We start from the raw sequence: 14,044 nt of genomic DNA on the forward strand, positions 1-14,044 counted from the left end.
TACAGTATATGTCTGTGGTGATCTATCCAGGGTTTAGCCTATTATAATATTCATAATGTATTATTCATCCACCTACAGAACGACAGGCATGTGTTGAGTTTTCAGGAGAAGAAACTTGATCCAGAAATAAACAGCACGAGTTACATAACAACAGAACACCATGGGATGTAGCTGTGCAGTAAAACAGTAGTGCCCCATTGATTTCCACGCAGGAATAGGAGCCAGTTCACCCGCTAAGAGGACAGGATGCTCTGTGCCCAGTGACCAGCATGTTTTGATTTCTCAGAAGATGAAACAGCTGAATCAGACAGTTGAGGCTGCTGGGGGGTTATTTTGACAGGTTTCCCCTGCTTTCAGTGTTTGCATTCAGTCTGGCTGGATTAACCTTCTGGGGGCCCCAGTGGTCTCCTCATGAACCGTGAACATCATTACCAATCAATTTCATTATTTCCTATAGGCACCAGCCAGTAGCTAGAGCAGAAATTATTCACAAGTTAAGTGTCTGTTGTAAACATGTATTGATTGAAAGAAACAGTTTTTGAAGTGCAATATGTAAGCGCTGTATGGATCATAGGGAAGAGGCAATTATCAATAGTAGTGTAAAGCACTTATGGTAGTCTATACTACTACTAGTCTGACTATAAAAGCCCTACATACGTATATGTGAGTTTACCATTTCATTTCCCCTGCCAACTCAACCTGCTAACTTTAACTCTACCAGCTAGCTAACACCACCTGCCGCTAATTTTGTCATGTTTTGACTAACATGATTGATTAAATATCATTTTAGCTCAGTTATTGGATAGATACGACCATATTACATATTTAAATCTACATCATACTTCAAACCTCAATAACCACAGTTTTAAACATTTAGATTGTGAATAAACCTCTGAATGTGAAAATAAGATGAGGTAGATGCTGTCATCGCTGATGTGCTTGGATTTGTGAATGTCTCTGATTAGCTGTCCGAGTAGATGGACATTTAAATCCAAAGTTTGACCTGACACGTTGTTATCCTTCCTACCATCACAACACACAGTGGGATTAACAATACACTGTGGCCTTTTACCAAAGTGGACTGGATTAGGTCAGTGAGAGAAAAACAAACAGATGAAAACTGAGATTTATTGTGAAATCAAACAGATTTAATGTTTTGACATATTGACATATTAGTAACATACTGTTGTTATTTCAAGGCATTGGGTCAAAATATAAATGCTGCCAATTTACATTACAATTATCCAACAGTTTACAGTCTAACTGCACTGTCCAAGTGTCCAGCTTTCATTTATTTCTTAAAGTAAACTCTGCTGTTTCTTTACAAGTAGCCCTATCTGTAAACCCATTTTATTTCCTTCATTTTGTCCACTTCACTCAGTCACAATTATCTCTCCATTGCCCAACCACATAGATGTTGACTTAGCTCTTGTCTTCCTCTCAGAAAATGAAGGAGCAGGCCAGACTCTACTCATCTGAGATCAAACAGATCGACCTGGACATCAACAGGACCTTTCGAAACCACATCATGTTCATGGATCGCTTCGGAGTCAAGTAAGTGCCGAGTGTTAAGAAGCGGCAGTTTTCAGTCAGATTTTCAGATTTATTTTCATCAGGTGCAACAGCTCTTACTCACGTTACTGAACAGATTGTTTAGAATCGCTCTCTGAAGCTTTGTCAGAGGTGACTCAAATTACAAAAAATTAAGAACAGATAATCGGATCATACAGAACACTCTGATCATTTTCATACAGTGACATACAGTGTGTATAAATATTTACATACACACAGTCTGACACAGTCTATTAGTCACATTTATGTAAAATATGTCATTAATATATGCCATAGATTTTACTTTTCGGATATGTACATATATTTTATGTTTCCATTGGACATTTACATGATGGAGTCGTCTGACAACTGCACACAACGTACAGTTTATATAAAGTGTGTACAACACCAATATTACGGTATATATGTACATAATTCATGACCTCTCTGTACATAACAGAGGCTGTTTTTGTGCGTTTTTTTTTTCTTAACAAATATAGTTTTTATTGTTTTTAAGGTTCTTTATTCTTTCCTTGATGTCTGCTGCTGCAATACCAAAAACATCCTGTGGAACTAATAAATATCCAATCTTATCTCATCTTATGATAATACATTTATTTATATGTGACATATTATGACAACAACTTCCTTGATATAGGGCCATATATGTCATATATTACATTTCCATATTGGTCAGGACATTAAATAATTTATTCCACCTTACACCTCACTCATAAATCAAAAAGGTGCTGAAAGACTGACTCATGCCTTCATGTCAAGCCAATGCTTGATGCATTTTTCCCCACTCCAACTTCAGCTTATTCAAAACTCTGCAGCTCACCCATTAGCCAGAATGAGGAAGAGGTATGCACATATAGCTGAGTTTAAAGTCCTCCCTCTGTACATGGCCCCTGGTGGGTGAGGGCTGCACAAAAATGTCTACTCCCTTCTTAACCATTTGCCTTCAAGAACACTGAGTACGTCTGCTGCTGGTTTATTGGAGGTTCCCTGTAACAGCCAAGAGAAAATCAGGGATTAGCCAGCATGTACTACTGGCTGCACCCCTCCCAGTGTGACCCCCAGTGGCAGCAGGTTACTAGAAGTTGTTAACAGCAGCACATTAAAGCTATCGGGTGAGGAATGATGCGCATGGGCATCCACATACTTATGACCACGTTCCATTCCCGTAGCTCAGTTCAGTTTGGATCCAGGAGGAAGGAAAACAGACGGTGACTGTGTGACCTGGGAGTGAACCGGACTGAGTGTGAGAGAGGTGGGCCGGCTCTGGTGGGTCTGTGTGGAACCTGATCCTGCAGCGCAGTGATGTCACTGACAGTTTAATAGAGCGCAGGCCTGTTGGGGAGCGGCAGTGGAAAGTCTGGGGCAGCAAAACCTTTCAATATTTAACAGAGGATCAGTGGCCCTGCAAAAATCCACCTTTTATATAGAAGGAGAGAGAGAGAGAGGGAGAGAGGGAGGGAGAGAGAGAGAGAGAGAGAGAGAGAGAGAGAAGCAGTGGAGCTGCCTTGTGTTCTCAGTCTTCTGTACTGTCTGCACTTTATGTGTTGTTATGTGCAGCTTGTGTTCTCTTTGTTGTGTTCTGTGTGTTTTGTTGTATGTCCTATTTCTGTGTTCTTTATGTTCTGTTTCCGTGTTCTTTGTCATGTGTTTTGTCTATCTTTGGCATTTGTTTTGATTCTTAGTTTTCTATGTTCCATCTCTGTTCTTTTTTTGTTTTGTCCTCTATGTTCTGTTCTATGTTCTTCCTCCACATTTACAACAGTCCACAACAAAATGAAATGACAAACTCTCTCTATAGTGGAACATTTAACAAGAAGACAGACAGAACCTCAGTGTCATGTGATCCATGGGTTTTTAAGTGAATAAGTCGTCTCCCCTCTCCTCTTTCTCTCTCTTTCTCTACAGGCAGCAGTCTCTCTTCCATGTTCTTTCTGCTTATTCTGTCTACAACACAGTAAGTAGCTGTTTATCCCTCAATCACATGAATCTTAACTCAATTTAACAGATTAAAATCTTGACTCACTTCTGACTTTCCCTTCTGTGTCTGACACTGTGTGAAGTTTTAATCTTAGTAACAGATTTTTACTGGAGGCTCCGTGAAAACACGCAGATTAATTACAGATATTTCATTCAGAGCAAATAAATTATACCTTCAGGTATCAATAATACGTCAATGCATTGATTCAAATTGTGCTTCAGGCAACATCCAGTCTGTTCTCAAAATGAGAGAGGGATGAAAGTTATTTAGCAGAGGAAGAAAGTCATTTAGATGATGATAACACTCATCTCATTGTCAATTGAGTTTGTCAATGACAGACTGAACATTAACGTTAATGTGTCATTTTGTAAACGTCTCTACAAACACAGTTGGAAAACCAGTGCCGGTTTTATCTGCATGTTGTATTTATATACAGATACAATAGAAATGTTGTTGAAATTATAAATGTGAAGGTTTGGGAATTCATTAATGTGACCTGTTCTAAGCTGACCCTGTGCAAAACTGTTAATGTTTATCAAGTTAATTTGATTCACTTTCCAGTTCAACTCACAGAGGTGCTAATGCTAAAATCAACATGCAAATGTGTTCTCTGTGATAATGTTTACAGGCAGATAAGATCTCTCAATGAGACAATTTACAGGCAGAAAAAATTAAGAATATATGTTCGGAAAAAAAAAACAGACTACACACATTAAAAGTTCTTGTAAAGGAATTAAATTTAAAAATTGGAGCAGCTACGTTATGGCTGTATAATGACAGGCTGTTGTCGAAGAGTCTGGTGGATGATGGGACAAAGGTCCTTCCTGCACATTCTTTCATTTGTCGTAATCAGTTGAAAGGGCATTTCATTTACTCCTATCTACCCCTCTAAAATGATGGTATTTATAATAAGAATTAATTTGAAAAAAGACAGATTTAAAGACTGATTTTATGTAGTTTACTTGAGGGACCTACACACAAGCAGAATATTTGTCTTAAATGTTCCCACGGTTGCATCACCACAGAGCCTCTTATGGCCGACAGAGTGCTTGATGTCATCTTTGTACATTTTTAATTTGAAGAAATCATGCAGTATAAAAACGTCCTTCATTTTTCTGTCTGTGGCCTGCAGGAGGTGAGCTACTGCCAAGGGATGAGTCAGATCGCCGCCCTGCTGCTCATGTTCATGAACGAAGAGGATGCCTTCTGGGCCCTGTCGCAGCTGCTGACCAATCAGAAACACTCAATGCATGGTGAGATGTCGCAGTGAACTCACAGTGAACATGAAAATAAATGAAAAAAAAGGCCTCTTGCATGTTGCAACTTAGAAAAAAGAAATTACAGTCATGTTTGCACAGCACAGTATTAACAACTGAGGATTAAATACTCTGCTTTTTTTTTTTTTGAAGGATTTTTTGTCCCCGGGTTTCCCAAACTTCAGCGATATCAGGCGCACCATGATCAGATTATCTCCAAACTCATCCCCAAACTGAAGAAACATCTGGTGAGGTCACAGTTACACAAGCGTTTCATAAGAGTGAAGAGAGAGAGGGCAAAGCAACGAGGCTGCAGCAACCACCGTGATCTGTGATGACATCTAATGTGATTTGATGCCCTGTGGATGTTTACCGACTGTCTCTCTCTTTCTCTCTCTCAGGACAGAGAGCAGATGTCTGCAGGGATCTACAGCACTAAATGGTTTCTCCAGTGTTTCATTGACAGGGTGAGGAACCAGCCCGATTAACGTGTTGCCTTCGTATAATAAATAGTAGGCCTGTAACGATTCACCAAAGTCACGATTTCTGACCCACGGTTCGATACACAATTCGATTCGATTCAAATTTTATTAAAGGGATAGTTCACCCTAGAATGATATTTCGCTCAGCTCTGGTGTCCCTTTACAACCGTTATATGGACATGCACTGCTACGCTGAGACCCCCTGTAACTCAGAGAAGGGACGGAGGACTCTCAAACTTCTTCCAGCCCTTAGTCCACATGAGGGTGAGTAGATAATGAGCGAAATATCATTCTAGGGTGAACTATCCCTTTAAGGTTAAAAAAAGAAGAGATTTTGGTAGCAAAAACTGGATTATTTATTATAACAACAATATATAACAATAACTAGGGTTTCCCCCAAATAGTCGAGCACTGGTCGACCAAAAAAACATTAGCCGTTGGTCGATTGGTTGCAGGAAAAAAACAAAAACATTGGGAGCCAGCCCTAACAATAATAAATTAAAAACAAAGAAACTATTCTCTTTTCTCAAACAAACTTAACTCCATGGTGGAGACTATTTAAGTTTAGGAAACAAACTTGCCGTCTGTGTTTTTTTGCTATGCCCCCTGGGTATATGGCAGACACAGAGAGTTGGAATGGGTGTGTCGCGGTTCTGCCATTTCATTGGCGACACAGGTTCGTGTATCGTTACAGGCCTAAATAAATAGGCTGCTACTGTTAAAAAACCTCCTTCTGTCATCCATCGATGGCCCCGAATCACTGCCACTCCCAAACTGAATTAATTATTGTACCAATGAAGAATCACAGACATGATGAGTTACATTAGAAACAAACAAAAACATGTTGTTGTTTTTTTACCACTTTACAATGTGTCATATTAAGGTGAAAGTGAAAAAAACAAGGCACAGTTAAGGTGTAGCTATGATAATTTTATTCAAACAACATGGAGCAGCAGGTCAAAATATCAAAATTGATTATTGATTTTTCTGTTATTCTGTTTAATCTTAAAAAACGACTCATATGACGAATTACTCACTGCTTCAGACACTCACACACTGGACCCTGGCAGCATCTGGTCTGTACACACACGCCATGCTGAGCTGTAAAACTGTCACAAACATATTCAAGTTCATCATTGGTACAGTATATTGATTGGTTCAGTTCATGCACAACAACACTGCCTCCTGAAAAGGCACCCGATATCTCATTGACATGGACTGACAGCACTGATAACTTACTGCCGACGACACACAGATCCCCCTTCCCCTTCCTCACTGGCAGTAATGTAATATTATGCATCTCCACCCTCTCAGCCAATAACATGCTCTAAATGTAATGTCAGAGTGATCGTACTTCGTAACTTCACTCCAAATATAGTTCACTCAAATTCTGGCGGATCATTTTGTCCTCCAAAAATATATTTAGGGATGTGTCTCTACCCTCCATGCAACCTTCTGCCCTTGGTAAACACTCACACCTACAAATAGAATTATTTTTTTTCAATTTTTTTTAGTAATCAAAGTTTGACCATACAACAACACATCAAAACAAACCCTCAAGAGTTAATATGAAACTGTGCAAGATGTTTCTCTACATCTGATTCTTTCATGTCTGGTGATCAGCTGATTATGTTTGTTGTCACTTGAACATGTGAGGAATTAAGTCTAGTTTCCTTCTTGTTTTGGAGGACAGAAGGAGAGGAGCTGTGGCGATAGTTAGCATTAGCGGTGCTCTCCATCTCCTAGTGAAGAGTGCCACCTACAGAAACAACAGAGAACATCATGGTATTGGACACACTGTTGAACTGTGTGATGATTATTGTCAAGTTCAACCTAAGAACACAACAGCAGTTTTTTTTTTTTTACCAAGAATGACTAAAACAAAAAAGTTGTCATGTTGCCTTTTTAAACATAATTTTACCTGATTTCAGCAGAAACTGTCCTGCTGATATCTGAGCTTGGGGACGTTGCATTAGAAGAGAGCATTAAGAGCTGTGAAGCTAAACTGCTATTAGTCTCCTCCGTGCATGCCCACAATCCTGTGGTGGTGGTCTGGCTGGGTTCGGCCGCTGTCAGCACTTCTCCGTCCCGCTGACTGGCTCGGCTCAGAGGGGCCCGTGGGCCTCTGAGGTCTGGCAGGGAACCAGAGAAACCTCCTGACTCCGGCCAGGACCAGAACTGCATACATGTGAAAACCGCTGGCGTAAACAGACTCGGCGAACTGAACTCGCAGCGATATGGTGACTTTCTTTGTTGTGTTTGTGATCCTGCAGACTCCGTTCACCCTGACCCTTCGTCTGTGGGACATCTTCATCCTGGAGGGAGAGAGGCTGCTCACCGCCATGTCCTACACCATCCTGAAGATACACAAGAGTAAGGAGACAACAGGCACTTCACCACAAAGAGATAAATCATTGTTTAGTCAAGCTGTGACGTATGTTTGAGACCACAAACACCAGTCAGCTCAAACTCTTTATGAGTGACCTGACTCTGAAGGTTTTCAGCTGTTGTTTGGGTTCTCCTAAACTCTGCCAAAGTGCATCAAAGTCATGTTTATTTTTAAGTCTTCACATCAAACCGAATGTATGAGCAGCAGTACCCACTGAAGAACAACTGACCGATTGTGAATAATTGGCCTTCTACGCATTGTAGCTCACTGTTACCACGATAATTCAGTGATTCAGTGTTTTTTTGTGGAAATATGAAATGCACCTTGGAAGTTGTAGTTCATATGCAGTTGTATAAACAAAGAAAACAAAGTTTCTCTTTTATAAATTAAGTTTGCCTTTACTCTGAAGGCCACTGTGAGAGAGAAACAGGCCGTCAGATAGAGAGAAAGAGATATATAATAGTGTTGAAGTGGGAAAGGCAGTGCTTACAGTGTGTTGTTCAGCTTCTATTCACGGTTGATGTACAAAGTGGCCACCTTCAATTGTGAGGTTACTGAGCTTCTTCTGAGTCTCTGAGTCGGAATTCCAACTTCAGGGCTCATTTGTGATGACAGAGTTGACCAGGAGCTTGGAAAATCTGACTTCTGGCTTCTCAAGTGCATCATGACTTCCTCGAATCACAAGATGTTCAAAACCGCACATGAGATGGAAGCAAGGTGGACAGGTGTTTGTTGTAGCAAGTATTTGGGTTGTGATTGGTCAGCATCAGAGCAGGGAGGTGGGGCTTTAAAGGGCCCTGACCTCAATCATTTCAGACAGAGTACAGTGTGAGATGAAAAACTGAAGCTTGTAAATATATTTTGTCAGACAGCAAAAAGAATGGCCCTAATAGATCATCTTTAAATTTGCAGATGTCTAATTGAAGAAATAAGTGGACTACAACTGGTAGTGGACCAGTCAATCAAGCTTTAAGTGCACCATGGTCAAGCAGTCTTGAGGTTCAGTTTGCCGCCCTGTCACTCTATCTCTACCTGTGTGTTTACTGTAGAACGAATGCTGAAGATGTCCCTGGAGGAGCTCAGAGAGTTTCTGCAGGAACGGATCGCTCAGACTTTCTTCTACAGTGATGATGTGATCATCGAGCAGCTTCAGGTCTCCATGACGGAGCTTAGGAAAATGAAGCTGGACCTTCCTCCTCCAGGTATGTGAGAGTCCGGTGTAAACACAAACCTGCTGACAATTCTAAACATGCTTTCTTTCTTACAACCCTGTCCCTGCAGTCCGTGCAGTGTGTTTGAGATTCATTGTGCTCCTGGTTATTTTCAGGGAAGCTTGAGGAGCTGCCTCGTAAGCCTCTGGGTCAGGAGCTGCCGCTGCTGCTGAGTCCAGTCCAGTCCTCCAGAGGGAAGTCGTCCTCAGCCAGCGGGATCCCCAGAGCAGGACTGAGCCTCCACATCATCTCCCACCAGACTGACTCCATATCACCGGACCAGAGCCCCTCCAAGGACCCCAGGGATCTTGAAGCTGCAGAGGAGGAAGAGGCCCCGTTGCCTTCCCCAGACCCCATCATCATCCACAGCCAGGCCCCGCTCACCCCCGACAGCTCCCCCCTAATGGGGCCTCCGCCTTACCAGCCTCCACGGAGCCAGACCCTGGATCAGCCGTCCCTGCCCGACGCTGCAGCGCTCACCACAGCACCTCGCCCAGATGCACTTTTGCCAACCTCTACAGATGACTCGTCTTCAGCCATCAGCACTGACCAGTCCTCCTGCAGGGTCCCGCGGACTTGTTCAGCACCTGCGGTCCAGGTGGCCTCGCCGGGTTCGGGCTCGGCCCACACGGAGGATCTGTCGGCAGCAGAGGTGGCTGAGGACAGGTACCTGGTCCAGCTGCTGGAGCAGGCCACGGCTCTGTGCACTGACAAGAATCTGAACCAGGACTCAAGCACGGCGTCGGAGGGAACACAGGCTGCAGACGTTTCATGAAACAAGCAGATCATCAGTTTATTGATGATGTTCAGTCTCCATTTAATGGATTATGCATCAGTGGATGATGGTACACCATGATTTATCAGTCAGATTATTAGTGTCAAGCAATACTTGCTTATAAATGTGGCTCCAGCGCCAACATGGATATCAGTGATTTAAAGGGATAGTTCAACATTTTGGCAAATTGGCCCATTGCCATAATTGCTATAGTCATAGCAGTAGGTTCGTTACCTTTAATTGTAGGTGTAAGCTATTTTTAGTACAGCGGAGCGCAGCAGCTGGCTGCTCAGAGCTACGCTATGGAGGCTAAGGGAATTTCTTGGTTTCCCTCATTAAACTCATCAAATACAAAATCCCAAAACTCCACAGCGCTTTTGTAGACAAGTTGTGAGCTGCACAACCACCACGCTATGAGATAATGACGGAACGATACGAAACGGAGCCGTTTTCGAGGTAAATTCATACAAAACCGCTGATGCGCGTTGCGTTCAGGGACAGTTTTTCAGCAAGCAGTCTCCGTATTTACCCTGTATTTACCTCGAAAACGGCTCCGTTTCGTATCGTTCCGTCATTATCTCATAGCGTGGTGGTTGTGCAGGTCACAACTTGTCTACAAAAGCGCTGTGGAGTTTTGGGATGTTGAATTTGATGAGTTTAATGAGGGAAACCAAGAAATTCCCTTAGCCTCCATAGCGTAGCTCTGAGCAGCCAGCTGCTGCGCTCCGCCGTACTGAAAATAGCTTACACCTACAATTAAAGGTAATGAACCTACTGCTATGACTATAGCGATTATGGCAATGGGCCAATTTGCCAAAATGTTGAACTATCCCTTTAATTTGTTAGTTTTAAGATGTAAACTTTCTAAAAAGTTCTGTAATGGCAATTTTTCCTCCTTTCGATATTTAAATCTGTTTCCATGTGGAGCGACAGAGTGACTGTGGGCATTTGATTTTCAACAGGAGGTATGGGTTTGAAAACATTAGTGAATATTCTCAGTCACAGGTTTAAGCTTGTTTTAGTTATTTACTCAGACTCAGAGCCTGACTCTCAGCAGTGCAGTGATGTTTCAGTATTAGAAAGTGGTTAAATGGCATCACTTTACTCCATGAAATTTAACGTGTCCAGGCAAATAATTTGAGTTGATGATAAATACCATGTTAAAATCCCGTAATACAGTAGACTGTATGCAAACATTGGTGAGTCACTCATATGGCTTCAACATTGTTCCATATCCAAATGAATAGAGCAGGAGGTTTGACTCATCTGCATGAAATCAACCAAGTAAGCCGTGTCCAATCACAAGGGTACATAATAAAAACAGTAGTGCTGGGTCTTGCTTATATTGTGCAGAATTAAATTTAGAGGAATGGCATTTTCTGCAGGGACAGTGTGTGTTTTCCTCAGCATCCTACACATAGGAGTCTACTCACAAAAATGACATCCTGTCCTCACACAGGTGTCTCCACCTGAATGCATCCTGCAGGTTTTAGCAGGTTAAACGCCTCTTTAAAAAAGTGGAAACAAGAGCTGAACTTAATCCAAATTAGATAATTGTGGTTTCTCTTGTACAGAAATTACAAATATTGATGTTGCCTGACACAAAAATGGAAATAATTGTGTACCGCACAACCTTACCTTCCACCACACCACTGCCACTGTGTTTCTAAATATTTACCGTAACCATGAGATCATCTCTCTTCTCATCTCTCACTTGTGCACAAAGCATGTTATTTGCATTTTGAGAGTTTGTGCTCACTCTTAAGAATTAGCGAGACCTTGCTCTCTCTCTAACCGAAACACCTTACAGGACCTTATGGCATTTGACAACGCTGTTTCCTGATTGGCTGAAAAAGTACCAAGAGAGTTTTGTTACAAAGAGTAGGAATCAAAACGGCATCACCCTTTACAACAAAAGACACCTTTTTGTAGTTTTGTAATGTTTCATCAGAGAACATAATGTTTGCTCAGTCAGCCTTTGTAAAATGTTTGCTAGCAGAATTACAGGTTTATTTTTTGTACTAATGTCTTGATGCCTTATTTGGATCGGCTTCAGTTCTTCTGTGGACATTGTTTGACGTCTCCTGCACAGATCATGTGACCTAATGTGAGGGATAAGAAGCAACTTTCGTGTGATGGGACTGAACATGAAACCTCTGACATGGTGAGCTGGCTCACTCTTATGATTGTACACATTCAAACTTATTGAACTCATTTTAATGAAGTGGTTTTCTAACTCAGTAATTTATTGCTATAACGTCTTAGAAAGGCGTCCAGGTCCTTTAACAACTGCTCTTGTGCTTTTCAAGAACTTGAGTATTTGCTGCATTCCCACTGAGGTCCTTGAAAAGAGAAAGTACACTTTGTTTTTTTTAATCTTTTGAGAAAATGATCTATACCTGCTAATTGTATCATTGTGTTTAGAAATGTACAGTATTGTAGAACCAGTAGATAAAATGAGTTAGGCCATATTTTCCCATCTGAGGGTAGAGAACTAATTTCTTCAGCTTTGTGCTTAAAAATAGTCAAAGGTCGACATCTTGTGGTTGGTTTAGTTCAAGCATGTCTCTAGATGTAGCCAAGGAGAGTAGTAGAAATGTTGTAAAAGCAGTTTCTAGATTTCATCCAAATTAGAACAAACATGTTAATATTCTTTCAATTTAAGGCCAATATTTGGAATTCTGTGAATATTTTATGGTTTTTTATGGCATTTGACTATTTAAAAGGTAAAACTCCACATAATCTGAATCTTTTTAGATTTTTAGTTCTGTATCAGACTTAAAGCGACTGTCTTTAAATGAGATGAAGTTAGTGTGACATTGTGAAGCACATCATGTTGGAGTGTGGCAGGGAAACAATGTGTATCTTAAATTTACTCATCTTTGTACATTGAAATGTGCAGAACCTTTAACTAGGACTTTGAGGAAGTTGATGAAAACCTGGAGCTGAAACAATACAAACTTATCATCCTTTAATCTCTGTGTGATTGCTTTTCTTTTTTTATAGAGCACTGGTACATGATATTCTTTGACCAATATATATTTCTCATAAAATTAAAATGGGTGAAACAGGCACCAAGGTCCTTAAAAAAATACTTCAGTGTGCTGCATATTCGTCTATTTTCCTTGCTCAGATAGTTTATTGCAGCCTGGGTCAGAAATTTAGAGTTTAACTGTTCTGCTGCTGTTGAACAAGATGGATCCTGCAATTACAAGATATTTGGCAACTATCTTACCGTGAGTAAATACTGAATAACACCTAATAAAATGTGCTACCCGGAAAGGTGGACAGCTGCCCAGTGGCCTTAAAGCCAGATTTATTACGTCACATAGTTTACATAATTCAATCAATTTGGGCTTTGTCATAAATTTGAATAACAGGGAAATTTTCATTTGAATGTCTTAATCATTTTAGCTTACACTGACTTCATTACATATTTGAAGTTGTGTTTTCCCAAGTTTTTCTGTGTCATATTATGACATCATAGGAACATCTGGCAGTTGCATAAATCATGGTGAAAAACTGGTTATGTTAAAGCAGATAACAGCGGCACGGCCGTTTCGGCTAATGCTGTGTTCAAGGCAGGCTTTTGAAACCGTAAGTTACAGCTTCAAGTCACAACTACGACTTGGTAGCGTTCCAGGTAACCCGTAGCTCGTGTTTTTACCGTCCTGTTGTCTGTGAAAGTTCCCTATAACGGCCACTCGTAACTTCCGACCCGTGAACTCGTACCAGATCGAACTGGTATGACTTCACAGGAAGGAAAAACACAAAGTACGAGTTTCCTTGAACGCACCATGAGTTAGCAGCCCCCGCCCTTGTCAGGCATCAATTGGTCCTCGTGCTACGTCACCACATTCACGCGCATCCCTTGGCTGCACACACAGCCCTTCATGCCGTTCTCTCCCCTCATTGGATAACACTTGTATCCCACAAGGAAAATTTTCTCCTCGGGTTACAGCAGAGCAGAGTGACGGAGAGACTCGTGTTTAGGCTGAAATACTTCATGTAAGTGATTGCTGACGGAAAATAGGACTATTTAGGACTTATATTAACAAAAACATTCCACTGATATCTGCTTTAATGTCCTTATAGCCTATAGGCAATTGCTAATGTTTATTAACAAAGTTTGCTATCATAGATGACGAAAACAAATTGCAAAACTTTTACTAGACAGGGTGGAAAAATAAGGAGTTATTTTTCAACATAAATACTATAGAAAAAAGCCACTTGCAAAGTAACATCTACGCAACAGCTCCCTCCGGTGGTTAGAAAATTGTGACACCTGGAAAAGTGAGTGTGCGGGTGAATGACAGAGATACTGATCTACCTACAGATAGAGAATATCTACAAATGGAATGGATCTGAAAACGAATGATGA

General features: G+C 41.1%; 1 protein-coding gene across 1 annotated transcript in view; it reads left to right on the top strand.

The window, feature by feature from the left end:
- The window catches only part of LOC146990124 (USP6 N-terminal-like protein), a 36,092-nt gene extending 23,455 nt beyond the window's left edge, over positions 1-12,637 (top strand). The window contains exons 7-15 of the mRNA XM_085769016.1: positions 1,445-1,554; positions 3,478-3,526; positions 4,683-4,803; positions 4,960-5,054; positions 5,208-5,273; positions 7,562-7,661; positions 8,727-8,879; positions 9,005-9,816; positions 10,510-12,637. Of these exons, the coding sequence (XP_085625142.1) occupies positions 1,445-1,554; positions 3,478-3,526; positions 4,683-4,803; positions 4,960-5,054; positions 5,208-5,273; positions 7,562-7,661; positions 8,727-8,879; positions 9,005-9,663 (1,353 nt within the window). The 3' untranslated portion in view covers positions 9,664-9,816; positions 10,510-12,637. The remainder of the gene's footprint in view (positions 1-1,444; positions 1,555-3,477; positions 3,527-4,682; positions 4,804-4,959; positions 5,055-5,207; positions 5,274-7,561; positions 7,662-8,726; positions 8,880-9,004; positions 9,817-10,509) is intronic.
- Positions 12,638-14,044: the final 1,407 nt, after the last annotated feature.

Source organism: Trachurus japonicus, chromosome 3 (genome assembly GCF_045865225.1).
Source record: "Trachurus japonicus isolate A0001 chromosome 3, Traja_1.0".
Classification (NCBI taxonomy): Eukaryota; Metazoa; Chordata; class Actinopteri; order Carangiformes; family Carangidae; genus Trachurus; species Trachurus japonicus.